This window comes from Vipera berus (assembly GCF_964194415.1).
Source record: "Vipera berus genome assembly, chromosome: 1".
Lineage (NCBI taxonomy): Eukaryota > Metazoa > Chordata > Lepidosauria > Squamata > Viperidae > Vipera > Vipera berus.
The window spans coordinates 211,447,563-211,465,594 of NC_138202.1; the positions used below are offsets into that span (position 1 = coordinate 211,447,563).

General features: G+C 41.1%; 1 protein-coding gene across 1 annotated transcript in view; it reads left to right on the forward strand.

Annotated features, from left to right (window-relative positions):
* The first annotated feature begins 450 nt into the window (after positions 1 to 450).
* The window catches only part of LDAH (lipid droplet associated hydrolase), a 28,706-nt gene continuing 11,124 nt past the window's right edge, over positions 451 to 18,032 (forward strand). The window contains exons 1-3 of the mRNA XM_081315347.1: positions 451 to 570; positions 3,353 to 3,508; positions 11,139 to 11,273. Of these exons, the coding sequence (XP_081171473.1) occupies positions 534 to 570; positions 3,353 to 3,508; positions 11,139 to 11,273 (328 nt within the window). The 5' untranslated portion in view covers positions 451 to 533. The remainder of the gene's footprint in view (positions 571 to 3,352; positions 3,509 to 11,138; positions 11,274 to 18,032) is intronic.

Below are 18,032 nucleotides of genomic sequence, written 5' to 3' on the forward strand. Positions count from 1 at the left end.
CATTAGGCTCTTCTCCAGTGAATCCTTCCTTCTCATTAGGTGGCCAATTATAGATAGATGATACCTTATTTTTGGGTTGTAAGCCACTCAATTTAGGTGCAAGACGGTTGCAAGATAGTGCAAGATACATAAATGTTTTGAATGGATGGATGAGATGACCGACACAGAACATTAATGGATGGATGGATGGATTGAGATGACAGACAGATACAGAACACCCGTCTTTTTACCTTGGTGCTACTGTAAAAGAAAGAAAGAAGAGTCGCGAAGGAATAGAGTGAGGATTGCGCATGCGTGCATCAGAAGAGAAGCCGCCCCCAAGTGCGACCTATGCTCTGAATATCGGAATTAAGCGGCCTCCACGGGGGAGGGGGGGCGGAAGCTTTGGAACGATTCGAGCCTCAACGCCCCGTTACGTCTCAGCCGGGCGGAAGAGTCACGGGTGCCGAGCGAGCATCTCGCTACTGTTTTCAACTTCCGCCCGGCCGAGCTTATGAGGAGCAGGAGCTGCTTCGCTTCTCCCTGTCTGAGAGATGCTGAGAGCCGGTCGAGAGCCGCTGAATGGGGAAGGTACGTGCTTGGCCAAGGATTGCCTCGTTGGTTTTTCCGCCGTTCTCCGGTGCTCCTCTTCTCCAGCCCCTGATATTAATCGCTCCCGTTTCCCACCTTCTTTTTCCAGGGTAACGATGGCAGAAGCCATCACGCTTTGCTTGTTTTCTGGACAGCCATCAAGCGGTCATAATTGCACTGAGCCTATGCTAATAATTGAACTTTATAGTTGAAATAAGGAGGCTGATGGAGCAACTCAAGCGAGGCAATCTGGTGCGGAAAAGAAGAGTAACCAAGGAAGGTTCCTGCTCAGTGTCGCGTTTGCACTAAATGCAATATTTCCGTCTGTTTCACACACACACAAACAAACAAACCAACAAACCCTGCGTCACTGCACTTTTGGATTAACTGCTGCTTTGTTTTGGCTATTGTTCCCATGTTATTAGCCTAACCCTAACTATTGGCCACGAGGTGGGCATAGTCCCGCGGGGACGGGGAGCGCCTGGTTGCCTCCCTTGGTTTTTTATATGTTATGACTCAGGCAAAAAAAAAATACTACAGAAGACATTCCCTCCCCCCCTCTCCTCCCAATCCTGTTCTCTAACAGGAAAGAGGGAAAATCATTACTGCTTCCTGGACTGTTTTTTCAACTGTTAATTTGCAGAGAAAGCAACAGTAGTCTTATGATGTTGACTTTTGGAATGTAACCTCTCCTGGGTACAGTAAAATAATGTGATTACAAATATGTGAGAATAAACTACACTACACTTTGGATCAACATAGTTGCATCGTGCAATTTCTCTGAAGAGAAATTTTGTGCTTTGTTCCCTAAGGATGGTGCTGGAAATAATTTCCTGTTTGATTTCTCCTGAGGACAGGGATAAGGCTCACTATTGCATATGCAGTAAACTATACTCAGTGTCAAATGGTGCCATGATATTTTCTGATTTTTATTAGCAAAAGACATTGACTTGATGAAGACTGGTAAGAACATCAGAGATCTAAAAAGGAATATTCACCCCTTCCTCTTTCTTGGTACAGGTAGTCCTCGACCTATGACCACAATTGAGCCCAAAATTTCTGTTGTTAAGTGAGACATTTATTATTTTTATTTATTTTTATTTTAATTCCATTTATATCCCGCCCTTCTCCGAAGACTCAGGGCGGCTTTACAAACTTAGCAGTAGCCTTCATTCTATGTATATGCCTGCTTATTAGGGCTTTCACACACACACACCCAAGCGGCATTATTACAAACTCAGCTTATTGCCCCCAACAATCTGGGTCCTCATTTTACCTACCTCGGAAGGATGGAAGGCTGAGTCAACCTTGAGCCTGGTGGGATGCGAACCTGCACTAATTGCAGGCAGCTGGTGTTACTTAAGGAGGCATTAGCCCACTGCTCCACCAAGGCTCTTTTAAGTGAGTTTTGCCTCATTTTACGACCTTTCTTGCCACAGTCATTAAGTGAATCACTGCAGTTGTTAAGTTAGTAACCCCGGTTGTTTAGAGCCTTGGTGGAGCAGTGGGCTAATGCCTCCTTAAGTAACACCAGCTGCCTGCAATTAGTGCAGGTTCGAGTCCCACCAGGCTCAAGGTTGACTCAGCCTTCCATCCTTCCGAGGTAGGTAAAATGAGGACCCAGATTGTTGGGGGCAATAAGCTGACTTTGTAATAATGCTGCTTGGGGGGGGGGACGAAAGCCCTAATAAGCAGGCATATACATAGAATGAAGGCTATTGCTAAGCACATTGATTTGTGCTTTAAAATTGTAAGCCGCCCTGAGTCTTCGGAGAAGGGTGGGATATAAATGGGATTAAAAAAAAAAGAATCTGCTTTCCCATTGACTTTGGGTGGCAAAAGGTGATCACATGACCCTGGGATACAGCAACTGTCATAAATATGAACCAGTTGCCAAGCATCTGAATTTTAATCATGACCATGGGAATGCTGCAAAGGTCGTAATGTGAAATTGATCATAAGTCACTTTTTTCAGTGCCGTTGTAACTAAATGAACTGTTGTAAGTCAAGGACTACCTGTAGTCATAAGGAATACCCCCCCCCCTTATTTTCAAGGGGTGAGGGAAGCACTCCTCCAAAGCAGTACCATACAATATTAGCTCCAGAGTGCATCAGGGAGCAAATGGAGTAGATTCCCTCCAGGCCTGATTTAATCCCATTAATTGAAGTTTTTTTTTTTTTAATTAAAAAAAGGTTGGCACTGAAGAGTTTGAATTTGGTAAATTAAATCTGAGAGTTTATTTTCCTTGACAAAGTTTAAAATAAGTGATTTTTTTTCCATTACTAATATACTAGGAATAAAAGCCTTGATTTGCTACCTTGCTCATTGATTTTTGTTTTCAATCCACATGCAACAAACATCAGGCCCTTGATCAGTGGTGGGATTCAGCCAATTCACACCACTTCTGGTAGCTAATTTTTTGTTGCCCAGGCCCAGAATGGACTTCCGGAAGTGGCATCCACCCAGAGAACCAGTTGTTCACATATTTGAATCTCACCACTGCCCTTGATGTAACTAGCTTTAGTAAACATTCTGTGCTTGTGGTATTGTAAATTACCAGTTGTAATTCTGATAAGAATCAGTGCCTCTTCTGAAAGTATTTAATAACATAGGAAGCTGCTGTTAATCTTACTTGTTTGCTACATGAGAATTTCTGAAACCATCATGTAGGAGTTGACAAAGCTCCTGTATCTTGTTTGGACAGAAAATAGCCAAACAAGCCAAACAAGTATGGAATGATTATTCATAGCTACCTTTAAACTCTCTTTATTGTCTCTTCAGCAACAAGCATGGAATCAGATTCCAAAGAGCAAGATTTGATACATGAGGAGTTCACTTACATTTCTGGAGCCCTTACACAGATTCTAAAGTGTGGCCCTTGGGAAGATCTCTGGAATGATAAAAGTGCACCCAGACTTCTATTTCTAGTTATCCCTGGTAAGTTTCACATGGTGATGGTTTGACATGTACGTTTTCTTGATCAATCGGTTCTAGAAAATGAAAAGGGGAAGGCTTGAGTATAATTCCATAGAACAGATTTTAATAAAGGCTTGTTTTCTGAAAGGGCAGAGAGGATATGGTAATAAGGATTGAGATACTAGTTGGAAAAAAAGCCCTAAGAGGCATTTTCTGATTTATCCCTTTGGGGAGATGGTGGAGCTAGAATGAGGGTTGTTTTTATTGAAATCCTAGTTGCTCAGTTATGGGAGAAAAAATATTAAGTGACAGTTCTGCCGAATAAGAGAAGCCTGTCGATCAGAAAGTCGGCAGTTTAGCAGGTCGAATCCCGAGTGCCGCGTAACAGAGTGAGCGCCTGTTACTCGTCCCAGCTTCTGCCAACCTAGCAGTTCGAAAGCACGTCAAAATGCAAGTAGAAAAATAGGGACCACTCCGGTGGGAAGGTAACAGCGTTCCGTGCGCCTTTGGCATCTAGTCATGCCGGCCACATGACCACGGAGACGTCCTTGGACAAATGCTGGCTCTTCAGCTTTGAAACGGAGATGAGCACCGGCCCCTAGAGTCGGAAACGACTAGCACGCATGTGCGGGGGAACCTTTACCTTTACCTTTAGTGATAATCAAGTCATCCTTTTTCAAAAAAGGGAAATAGCAGAAAAATGGGACTGGAGGATGGAAATATTTATTATAGTATTGGAATAAGTTTTTCAGTGCCTCGTAAGGCTAAAAGTTTAACTTTTTCTTCCTGGCAGAAATGTTCGTGACTATTATCAGATACTGGTTTTAGAATAGAATAGCTTCTTTGGATTTTGGTGCTTGAATATTGTGGCCACTGGTGGACAAATATTGCCTAGATTTCTAGTTTCCTCATTTAAAAAAAAGGTAAACCTGCTTTCTCAAGTTTAAGCATCTCTGTATTGATGAGTGAGCTATTCAGACTAAAGGGTTACTAAGGCTATAAAAATGGATATCATGATATGAACCAAGCAGGCACAAAACATGTTCTTCCGATAACAGACATGTTGCTTCAGGAGGATTATGCAATATACACTTCAAACAACATAAATCTTCAATTTATGATCAGTCACTTAATGACTGTTCAAAGTTACAATGGGTCTCCCAGAGGTCTTTAGAACCTGTGTGTGGAGTTACAACAGTTGCAACCTCTTGCATCATGTAATTATATTTTGGAGGCTTGGCAGTTGGCTAACTTTTGTGGCTGTTTGCAGTGTCCCATGGTCACATGACCACAATTTGTGACGTTTTTGCCAGTTTCTGGTTCCCAGCAAAACCTGCCCATTGGGGAAATAGATTCATTTAACGACCACCTTATTCATTTAATGACCATAGCATTTTATTTTTTTTATTCCCATTTATATCTCGCCCTTCTCCGAAGACTCAGGGCGGCTTACAATCTAAAGCACAATTGTCATAAAAAGTGGTTGCAACTTAAATTTGGTTAGGTCGCGGGTCGGCAACCCGCGGCTCCGGAGCCGCATGCGGCTGTTTGAGCTGTCTCCTGCGGATCCCAGTCCTCCTCCGCCGGCGGAGGTTTGGGGAGCTGCGCGCGCAGCTCTCCAAACCTCCACTGCCCCGTTTGAAGAGATGCTGCCTTCGTCCATGTTTGACGAAGGCAGCAGCTCTCCAAACAGCTTTCCAAACAGTTTGCAGAACTGCTGCCTGCAGCAGAGGTTTGGAGAGTTGCGCATGCACTCTCCAAACCGCCGCCATCCCGTTTGCACAGCTGCCACGTTCGTCCGTGTTTGGCGAGCGCAGCAGGTCTCCAAACGGGCAGCGGCGGTTTGGAGAGTGTGCACGCACCTCTCCAAACCACCGCCGTCCCGTTCAGAGGTCTGCTGCGCTCGTCAAACACGAACGAATGCGGCAGGTCTCCAAACGGGCGGCGGCGGTTTGGAGAGGTGTGCGCGCACTCTCCAAACCGGCGCCGTTCTGTTTACACAGCTGCCGCGTTCGTCCATTTTTGACGAGCGTGGCAGGTCTCCAAACGGGTGGCGGCAGTTTGGAGAGGCACGCACGCACTCTCCAAACTACCACCGTCCCGTTTGCACAGCTGCTGCGTTCGTCCGTGCTTGACGAACGCGGCAGATCTCCAAACGGGACGGTGGAGGTTTGGAGAGGTGCACACGCACTCTCCAAACTACCACCGCCCTGTTTGCACAGCTGCTGCGTTCGTGTTTCTTTCAAACGTGGAGACATGCAGCAGCTCTGCAAACGGGGCGGCGGTGGTTTGGAGAGCTGCGCAGCTCTCCAAACCTCTGCCTCCACGTTTGGAGAGCTGCTACGTTCATCAAACGCAGAGGTTTGGAGGTCCCGGGAGAGGGGCAGGGCGCTCAGGTGGCTCTGGCGGCGCCCGGGCTGAAGGCACCGCCGCAACCCAGTGCCCGTCGCCAGGGAGACCCATCGCCGCCGTCGCACAGGTGCCTCACGGCTCGAGGGAGCCACGCTGCAGGAGACGCTCGCGAGGCTTCCTTCGGCCGGGGAAGGGCCCGTTGCCTCCGAGGGGGGCCGGGCAGGATCCTCTGAAAGGCCGTTTCCTTCCTCAGCCTGCGAGTCCGTCCCTCCCCCCCCATAAGCTGGCAGCACTGGGCAGCGCCAGGTGCGTGCGGCTCAGGATGCGGTGCGGGCATAGGGGTGTGTGTATGTTTTTGCTTGTTCTGCGCATGCGCGTGCGTGCCCACATGCGCGTGCACATTTTGTGGCTCCCACTTTTTTGTGTGTATGACGGAACCGGTTCCGAGTGGCTCTTTTGCTGTTTCGGGTTGCTGACCCCTGGGTTAGGTAATGCCTTGACTTACATCCATAAAGATTTGTAGCCTAATTCCAGGCTCAATTGTGATAGTAAGACAAAGGATGACCTATAAATGAAAGTAAAGTGAGTTCTAAATCTTCACCATTCATTTCTCCCCATCGACACTGCAAAAGACCAAAGAGAACGAGATAGCAGTAGTTAAGACTGTAGGAAGAGCAGGGTTCAAGTCCATCCTCAGCCACAGAACCTCACTGGGTGACTTTGAGCCAGTCTTTCTCACTCAACCCAACAGACATCCCAGGGTTGCTGTTTTGAGAAAGAACAAGGAGGAGGAAACACCATACATACCACTTTCTGCTCCAAAACAAAAGGAAGAATGGAATTTTAGATACGTAAATACATTCATTTATTCCCAACCACCGTATTACTGATTTCTGTAGAATGCTCACTAATGTCTCTGAAAGGAACATGAGGTCTGTAGTTCAGAAGTAGAATCTCAGGCAACTTCAGGTTTTATTTCTCTGGGTTCTCCCAAATAAAACTGGGAAGCACTCCAATGGTTCAGTGATCTAACTTGTTATAGGGCAGTTTCCAAAATTTGTACTTGAGAACGTGGGAAGAGCCTTGGTGGAGCAGTGGGCTAATGCTTCCTTAAGTAACACCAGCTGCCTGCAATTAGTGCAGGTTCACGTCCCACCAGGCTCAAGGTTGACTCAGCCTTCCATCCTTCCGAGGTAGGTAAAATGAGGACCCAGATTGTTGGGGGCAATAAGCTGACTTTGTAATAATGCCGCTTGGGGTGTGTGTGAAAGCCCTAATAAGCAGGCATATACATAGAATGAAGGCTACTGCTAAGCTTGTAAGCCGCCCTGAGTCTTCAGAGAAGGGCGGGATATAAATGGAATTAAAAAAATAAAATAAAATAAAAAAAGATTTGTGAGAAATCATGTGAAATTATCAAGTTAATGAAAATGATGCCCGAAAAAAATGTAATACTTTATTAAGTCTCTTAGGTTGCATGCAACAAAGTATGCATAAAAGAAAAAAATATCCAGATATATTGTAATGATGGGCACTGCATGTACAAATTGCAGCCACATTCTACATGGCACCCTTCCCTCCCTATTTTCTCTGGATTACAGTAATACATGGCTACAATACGTGCCAAACTAAAATGCCACTTTTGGAAATGGAAGCTGATATGTGCTCAGCTGGAGATGCTGTTTGTTCTGGAAGGAGTTGTATGATCTTTGAACAATCACATTTGCACTTGGGAGTTTTTGGTGTTCTATCTGACATTTCAAAGGAAAGGTGTCTGGTCCTTTCTCCTATATATTTGTGTTAATTGGCTTTATTTGGATGTGATGAGAAGAAGACTAGCATTTCCTAAGCTTGCATATTCTCATGTTTTCCTTGAGCATAACAAGGAGTTCTAAAGCTCTCTTTTGCATTTTAGTTTGCTGTGTTGTCACACTTCACTTAAATGAAATTTGAAGCATTTGATCTTAGAAATGATGGTAGTAGACTGCTGATGATGTTGCCAAGTTTAGTAATGAAATGTCTGCAAGAAAACAACCAAGCTCAAAAGGCACCAAGCATCCCACAGTTTAACTCTAAGCTATAAGTATTCTCTTCTATCATATCACAGTATCATTTTATAGTCAATGACTTACGAAGAAATCAAAAATACAGTGAAGTGGCTAGAAGCTTAAAGCTTTTGCAGTACTGATTTGCCTTATTTTGTTTAAAGATTGCAGTGGAATCTCTCTTAATGTTGGGATCAGATATATTTGTTCAAAGCAGTTCTTGTTTTGCAGATAATGTGGCCTATTCTACATTATGTCAAACTGTCAGGAACTGCTAAATAGGCATTTAAACCAAACCAAATAAAGTTTAATAATGCCCAAGACAATTGTGCTTTCTGACTATAATGTAGAAAGAAGTATGCCAGAAGATGGTGCTGTTTTAAAGATAAGTACAAGGGGTTTTTTAAAACTATTTTTTGGAATGGAGAACTTGATTTTTCAATAATGTTGGAGGTTCCAAAGAGCTGGTCTCACTGCATTCTTCCAGATATTTAAGTTGCCATGTATATGATATACTTCTTCACAGTCAAAGAGCATTTGATGTGTCTGAAGCTAGTTTCTGGGTCATTGGTTGTTTCCCATGATTAGATTTTTCTCAACAGTAATCCCAGTGACAAAAGACTGAAGACTGCCGCTTCCAAAATTGATTTAGTGGTCTGCTCTTCAAACCATTGCATCTGGATGTGGAATTATTTCATTATCCCGAACAATACACAATGCTAAAACAATAATGAGAAAAGTTCAGAAGTCTCTACATATTCTACATTAAGTCAAACTGTTAGGGCATTGGCACCAAGCTAATTAAAGGATCCATGCAGTGATTTTTCCTCAGTGGAGTAGGTAGAACAAGAATGTGGTATGGAGCATTTTGGGGCAGCCTCTCTATCTCTTCTCCTACATTGTGTGTCCTATATAGGTTAGCTTGGGCTCTTACTATTCCTAAAGATGGAAGATAAATGAATATGTTTATATGAGAGAGAAGAATGTAAGGTGCATTGTTCTTATCTCTCTCTTTTTTAATTGGGTGGTTATAAAGAATGCTGAGATTATGCATGTTGTTTATTTCGTACAGGGTAACAAATAACAATTGGTTGCCAAGGTTCTACATTTAAACGACTTGCACAGGGCCAAAATACTTCCTCCTGCTCTATCGGATTTTGGGATGGGATTATGAAATAGTGAGAATTCCCACTGTTCACAGAGCTTTGAACGTATCCTTGGATTTTAATCTTGCTGAACCAGACTTTGTGATAGGTTCATTTGTTCAGCATGCTACCAAAGACCAAGGACAATTCACATTTTGTGGCAGAAAAGTGTTTGTCTTGCTTAAAAGAACAAAGAGTGATAATTTAATAAGCATTGTAAGGTACCGAGTGCTCTTTTGGACAGCATACATTAAAAAGTGCATTCACATTTGTGGCTCTTGTTTCTACCCCTTCAAAGTATTTTGCAGTGTCAGTCGCATGTTGTATTAAGTGATCTATATGATTATCTTTTGTAATTGCTCTTTTCCTCCTCTTACACTTGCCTTATTTTGTCTGTGATCTTTTCTATTTCCTTTCAAAAAAAAATATCAGGTAGTGACATAATTTATCAGAAGGTAGAAATCTTCCCTGTCAGGGAAAAAAAAAAGATTAAAATCTACACTGAGGGATTGACTACAAAGCTTAACAAAAGTTGTATAAATCTTACTTTCGCTGTTCATCTGATGATGGGAATGAGACAAATATTCCATACTCCCCAGTGGAATGAATAGGGAAGAATGAAAATCTGTGACGAAGTTACAGCATAAAATCTCTGTTTTACCTTTGGTGGCTCTGCCAAAGAAAATTATTTTTTTTTTTAAAAAAAGACAAGAACGTGTTATTCAAAGAGCATTTACTATAGCTCAGGTCTTTTAAATAAATTCTTCTCTTTCATATTATGGGAAAATGCACGCACATTATGTGAATTACAAAAATATTATTTTTTCTAAACCCATTTTGATTACTGAATATTTTCACAGTGACAAAACCCCCAGAAGTAAACTCTTCTAATTTGGGAGGAACAGGAACTAAACATTCCAGGAACTTGAAAAATGTGGATAATATACTATATTTGAAGTCTACATTGCTGGATAGGTTTGTATCACAAAGCAATACAATGAAGGAATTAAGTTCTACTTTTTCCCCCCTGAAAACTCATCCATGTGGGTTAAATCTTTAGAATAGAATAGAATAGAATAGAATAGAATAGAATAGAATAGAATAATAGAATAGAATAGAATAGAATAGAATAATAACTTTATTGTCACTTTCAATGTACATTGTCACACATTAAAATGAAATTTTGTTGCATTCAGCTCTCAAAGGGTTACCACCTCCGAAATACACTACATAAATATGACAAAAATAAATAAATACAGAATTATGCATATACCCACATATATTATATGACAGAGAAACATCAGTCTAGTTTGGGTTATGTACACATGTGAATGGTGAATCTTGCGAGTTTATCAGATGGATGACGTAGGGAACAAAGTTATTACAGAATTGGGTAGTCCTGCTAGAAATACTTCAAAACCTCCTCCCAGAGGGGAGCAACAGAAACAGACCATGAAGTGGATGTGTGGGGTCTTTAATGCTTTGAGCTCTAAGCATAGAGCGCTTATAAGCAGCATCCTGAATACCAGGGAGTGAGCTTCCTATGATCTTCTCGGCTGTCCTTACCATTCTCTGTATGGACTTTCTATCTGAGGCATTGCTGCCACCAAACCAGAAAGTGATGCAGTTTGTTAAAGTGCTCTTAATTGTACCTCTGTAAAAAGTGGCCAGGACAGAAGGAGACAGATGTGCTCTCCTCATCCGACGTAGGAAATGTAGGTACTGGTTTGCATGCTAAGGATGATGTGTGGAGAGATCAATTCAGATTGTTAGTTATCTGCACCCCCAGGTACTTAATACTGTTGACCACCTCTATATCCTTGATATTGAGTGGAGTATAACATAACTATGCTGGCTCTTTCTTTGGTAAGGTGAAAGTTGCTTGCTGAGTTGCAAAGTTATTTTTAGACAAAAAATGAGAAATGCCATACAGTTTAAGATCTATTTTCATTCCGAGTTCAAATATGATGTATAAATGATCCATACAGTGAAAAATATTTGATAAATATAATTTGCACAAGATACAAGATGAATCTTAATGTTTCAATCTTTTCAATGAATTGTGTTTATTTGTGGCCTATATTTTTAGTATATTTTTCTCTCTTTTAGGTAATCCAGGATTGGTTGGCTTTTACCGGACATTCATTGAGGCTTTATATTTTAACCTGAATCAGCAGTATCCGGTGTGGGTCGTTAGCCATGGTGGACACTGTAAAATTCCTCATAGCATCAAAAGAAAAGAAGGTAGTCTTAATATTTTTCTTCTATTAGATTATTTATCATTGATGAATGCTTAGCCTATAGAGGTCAGCTGACAAACGTGTTTTATGCTAAACTGTACGAAAATGGTGCCATAGATTTTATTGATATTTTCATTTATATGTCTAAGACTAGTTTTAATATTTATTTAGGTGCTTACATGGCTGTTCCATTAAAACTCTCTGACGCTGGGTAGTGTACAAAAGATACCCCCATCCCCAATTTTAAAAAAATACAAAATATCATAGCACCTGAAAACATACTAAACCTTAAATATCGAACACTGAAAATGTCAACAACCTACCCAGGGGTACTCACCTCAACCCAGCCACAAAGCTTGGTGGAAGATCCAGATGTTAAGCACCTTCCTAACAGGAACATCTAGGAGGTAGATCATTCCAAAGAGCAGCCAATAATAAGGAACTTAAAGATTAGGTAATACTCCCAAGACACTTAAAAAGATGAATACTTTTCCAAATTATTACTGTAGTATTGGCTTATCTTGGATCAGCTTTTGTGATATGAAGCATTTTTAAGGACAAAAAAGGAAACAGGATTGACCTGAAAGCAGCAGTTGTATCTGTCTTATACAAAATATTAGCTACTTGACTATGTCCACAGGTAGGTGGTTATTTATTTTGGAGCAGAAGGTCATGGAACAATAACACATTTGAAATGTATTGCTTCCTTTGGTTATCACCATAAGCAGTATGCTATCTTCATAGCTAGAGGTGCTGCATGTAAAAGGCAGGGTTTTTTTAATTGCCATTTACTGTATTATGGACCTACTTAGCACAGGCAGGTGGAATCTACTAAGCTAATTATAGCTGAGCTGCCAAAAACGGAGGCTGGTTGGTATGTATTTGGATGGAAGAACGTGAGAACAATCCAAAATTGCAGACTGTCCCCACCTCTAAAAATTTCTCTGCTGATTTTCAGCCTGCTTTCCAATTATTTTAGGAGGGGTTAGTGGTTTCTCAGGAATTAATCTTCTGAAATAGAAGCAGTTCTAGACCTAGTCCAGTCCTATTTTTTTTCATACACCTTACCCTGAACACTTTGGAACCATTTCCAGCTTGGAGAATTAATTTCCAGAAAATCGCCTGCCCACCCCAGGAACCGCCAGAATGACACGGCCTGAGAAGGAACAGAACATTCTGCAATTCTCTGGAAAATTCCATTCTGGGATTGATTGTTTTTATTCTGTGTATCACAACTCCTTAGTCTTGATGGAATTTAAATTCATGCTCTGTTATTTACACAGTGAGGATACACACACAAACACACACATGTCTGTACCAAAAGTCAGGCTTCATAGACAGTTTATTACATAAATCACATTAGATGTTCAAATTGGTTGTCATTTTCTTCCAAATATTTCATTATTCATTTGATGCATGACCTTTGAACATTCCTAAGTATACGGTAAATAAGACTATTGGACAACATATGGAGAAATCAAATTGTGATTAGCCTGTAGAGGCTGACTTTTGGCGCATTCTGTGTATGCATGAGTGCGTGCGTTTTCCTGTTATACTAACACACCCTTTGGTAAAAGATTAGTGCTTATAATGCTTATGACATTGCAGCTCATTTTGTCATAGGTTTTTTTTTATTGAAAAGTTTTAAAATATATTTTTAGAACATATACCCCATCTCCCCCACCCCCCTCCCCTTCCCTCCCTTCCCAACACACCCCCCCCCGACTTCCCAGAGCTGAATACAGGGTATTACATCATACAATCTTACTCTAAAATATTCTAATTACTATAATTACTCTTTAAATCCTATCGCACTTTAACTCTCCTTAGCCATAGAAAAAAATAAATAATATATCCTCTAATTATAATAACTACGGTAATCAATCCATCTTCTCCATTCCACTATATATCTCTGTTGCAAGTGATCTTTCACATATGCCGAGATTTTGGGCATTTCTGCCAGGTTCGAAACTTTCAAAGTCCATTCTTCTATAGTAGGCAGATCCTCCTTCTTCCAGTATTGCGCTACCAAAAGTCTTGCAGCTGTTATTAAGTTCAGCATCAATTTAGTTTCTATAGCAGTACAGTCAGTACAAAACAGTACAGCAGTACAAAAACAATTGTGGTGAGAATCTTATCTTTTTCTTAAAGATCTTCTGCATGTTCCATCAAATTTTGATCCAAAAAGCTTTAACTTTTTTACAAGTCCACCATACATGATAATACGTTGCATCATCACAACCACATCTCCAACATTTTGGCTGACAATTTGGATACATACATGCTAATTTTTTGGGATCTAAATGCCATCTATAAAACATTTTGTAAAAATTCTCCCTTAAGTTTTGTGCCTGTGTAAATTTAACATTCCTAACCCATATTTTCTCCCAAGTATCCATTATTATTGGTTCTTGAAAATTCTGGGCCCATTTTATCATACAATCCTTAACCAATTCCGCTTCTGAGTCAATTTCTATCAATGCATTGTATATCCTTATATGCGCTCAACTTTGATCTCTAATTTGCTTTACCAAATTCCCATCTGATATTGAAATGCCAATTTTCTGATCTTCTTTCCATCTGGCCTGTAACTGCCCATACTGAAACCAAGTTTGTACTATTTTTTCTTCTTTTAGAATATTGAAAGACTTCAATTGCCATTCATTCTTTTCCAATCTAAGAATTTCTTTATATGTTATCACATCATGTTTAAATCCCACATTTATATTTTCTATTGCATGTTTAGGTAAAGGTAAAGGTTCCCCCGCACATGTGTGCTAGTCGTTTCCAACTCTAGGGGCCGGTGCTCATCTCCGTTTCAAAGCCAAAGAGCCAGCGCTTGTCCGAGGACATCTCCGTGGTCATGTGGCCGGCATGACTAGACGCCAAAGGCGCACGGAACACTGTTACCTTCCCACCGTAGTGGTCCCTATTTTTCTACTTGCATTTTTACGTGCTTTCGAACTGCTAGGTTGGCAGAAGCTGGGACGAGTAACAGGCGCTCACTCTGTTACGCGGCACTCGGGATTCGACCCGCCAAACTGCCGACCTTCTGATCAACAAGCTCAGCGTCCTAACCCACTGAGCCACCGCGTCCCTATTGCATGTTTAGGTATTGCCCAAATAGGAATTTTATAATTCAACTTGTGTCGATATTTTTTCCAAACTCTCAACAAGGCAGACCTTAATATATATGTATTTTAAAAACTTTGTCTACTTTTTTATCATACAATAAATAAGCATGCCAACCATATAACAAATCACACCCTTCAATATTCAATAAACTCCTTTGTGTTAAATTAAACCAATCACTAATTGATGATAATGCTGCCGCCTCATAATATAATTTAAGATTGGGCACTTTGAGATCACCTCTTTCACGTACATCTTGCATTATCTTAAATTTAACTCTCGGTCTCTTCCCTGTCCAAATAAATTTATTAATACCTCTCTGCCATTCCTCCAAATTTGAGTCTTTTTAAAGTACAGGTATCATTTGAAATAAAAATAAAAATTTAGGTAAAACATTCATTTTCACAGCTGCAATTCTTCCCAATAAAGACAGTTGTAATTTTCTCCAACTATCTAGCTCTTTTTGTATTTTTGACCATAAGAATTCATAATTATTCTTATATAATTTAGTATTTGAAGCTGAAAGATGTACCCCCAAATATTTAACCTTTTGGCGTAGGTTTTTAAAAACACCTGAGTATTTAACTTTGTATCCTTTTTAAAAATGTACAAAATAATTTTGTAGGGCAACATGATTTTTATGTACATATCTGGATTCATACCTGCAGTATATTTGAAGTATATATGACTATTTAGCCAGGGAGTTGAAATTTAACACCATTAGGAAGATTGCCTACCCATGTTTAGTGGGATTGTTTGGGACTACATTTCCCCTTTGGCAGCCATAAGGCTATCTCAATTGACAATTGACTTAGTATACTCAATAGGGCAACCAAATTTGAATTTACAGCTTGAAGGTAAGGTGGGTGTCAATGGCCACTTTCTATAAAATCTAGATTAACAGGAGTCACTTCCTTATGTGATACTGACTTAGTGGTCTGCCTTGTCAGCCCTATAAAGCAGGAGTCCTTAACCCTTGGGCTTCAGACCATTCTCATTTGGAAATTACTACACCATAATCAAGTAATGGTAGCACTGCATATTTTGCATTCCAAGTCAACATTTTATTTGCACAGCATCTTAATTTAGGTGTGCCTGTTTGTAGTTTTAGCTACTGTTCAGTTATATTATGCTGATTGTTAATTATCTTATTGTTTAACGTAGTGTGACTAATTTCAGTGGATATTTTTGACTAACAAAGAATGGCTTTTGTACTTTTCTTCTGCATCTTTAAATAGTATCTAGAAACTTTAATACACAAATATTTAAATAATATTTGTAACAAATAAGAATGCATTCAGCACTACCAATTATAGAACATGAAAAATTATTTTTAACTTTTCATTATCACTAACTTCTCATCTGGATTCTAACATCCTACTTCCTGTACTACTAAAGCTGAAAGTGAAATCTGAGGTATCATGGTATTTTGTTTAAATTGCTGCTGATCATTGTGGTCAAATGTCAGATTCTAAAGCAAACAATAACAATTTGGCATTGCAAGGGAAAAAATATTTCTCAGCTTTCAGATTGATAATAAAACTTGAGAATTAGCATTTGCTGGCAAGTCCATGACCTTATACAGTTAAAAAAAACCCTCACTGTAGCTTGAAGTCATGTAAGCTTAGATTTTATATTTAACTTTTAGTGCAATTGCCAGAAAACTCAGAGCATGTATCCCCTGATCGTTTATCAAATTGATCTCCAGTATAGACACAGTAGGGGGGGAGAAGCCCTTTGGTAGATGAATATTAGAAATTAAATTATTCGGGTATCTTAAAAAAAATAATTTATTAATAGTTTAGTTTGATTTTTTTCAAAATTAATTGTGAGCAGCACAATGTAAGACCGCCTAGGCCCTAGGACAGGGGTGTCAAACTCAATTTTATTGAGGGCCACATCAGCATTGCGGTTGCCATCGGGGGACCGGGTGGGTGTGGCCAGGGTGGGCGCTGTTGTGATTCAGTGTCAGCCTGTGATACTGGCAGCTGAGTCTGATGATTCTGAAGAGGAGGAGGAGGAGGGATTTGGAGAGCCTTTGGTGTCAGAGGGAGGCTCTGATGCACTGCAGGACTCTCAGCCTGGCCCCTCCCGTCATGTTCCTCATCAGACTCAGCTGTGTGAGCACGAGGTATTGGATGTAGATGATTCACAGCTGGATCTATTCAGGGACGCTAGGAGCAGGAGGCAATCCAGCAAAGTAGAACAAAGAAAGGCAATGAGGCAACTTGGTGAGAGGAGGAGAAGACAATGAGAAGCCACGCCTTGGGACTGCTGATAAAAGGGGAAGTTGTGGGAGGTGCTGGTTGCTGAGGGAAACCGTTTGAAGATCTTCTGCTAGAGTCCTGGTCTGTTATTCCTGTTTAACTCTTGTTTGAACTTTTGATTTCTTTGTAAATAAATTTGGTTGGGTTTTTCCAGCCTGTTGACTATAACAAGGGGTTGTCCCTGACATTCAAACAGGGCCGGTCATAGGCTGGAACAGAACAGGCGCAGCCTACTGGGTGGGTGTGGCTGCAGTGCGTATGGCCTACTGGGTGGGCATAGCCAGCTCTACATCATTCACATCAAGGGTCCCTGTGGGGGCCTGGGCAGGAATGGGACAGATCTGAGGGTCTCTGGCAAAAGGAGATGAGACCGGGGCAAGTGCAAAGGCATGGTCCACTCTCAGGCCATGCGGGTGGGGGGGCTGGACGGTGGTACGGAGGTCAAATGCCCAGCCCAGCCCTCAAGCACCTGCGGCACTAAGCCCAGCCCCACTTTCCCAAGGGGGCGCCCAGCTGCACTTACCTCCTCCTCAAGGCTGTTGCTGCTGTGCTTGCTCTCCTTAGACAGGTTGCTCATGATGGGTACGAGGGCAAAGCTCAAGAGGGAGGCCCACTCCCTCTCCATGTGAGGAAACCTGGCTTTGTATCCAAAGTTTCCTTAGCAATAGGATGGGAGACCGCCCCCAGGATAGGCCAGGGGGAGGGGGCAAGGGGATGGTGAAAGGGCAGCAGGGTAGGACTAAGGCATTTCAATCAGAAATTTCAGTCAGAACTGAAGAAGCTTCTTGGATGAGAAGCAAAATGTCTTCCTCAAGGAAGAAACAAAGTCCAGTTTACCTTTCAAAAAAGCATGTTTGAGATAACTTGAGAAACATTACTCACTGTAAGATTTAATGTTTTATATTATTGTGTGATTTAATTTGATTTGTATCTAAACGGCCATTATTTTTTATTAAAACCTGTAACTTCCTCCAAGGTGTGTTGGTGTGCCTGGGCCAGGTTGGGCTGGTCACCTGGGAAAGGGATAAAAGCGACTGATTGCCAGTGGCCCTTTCAGGGGAGGTGCTACAGATGGATTTGCTAATGCTGACTTTTTGGTCAATTCTTGTTCCAAAAGATAATGTCATTTATACTGACATATTGATATATACGGAATGTTATCAAATGGTACAGTATAGTTAACTATATATTTGAGATCTCTTTACATCCGTCTAGCTACCTACCTTGAAAGCTGAAGTACTCATATTGAAGTATTTAACGAGGCATTTTGTCATTCTGCTTAAGAAGGAACGATCTATACATGCTGAATAAACATTAGCAGAATCATTAAATGTTGCTTTTTCCTCTGCGCTGCCCAGTATTGA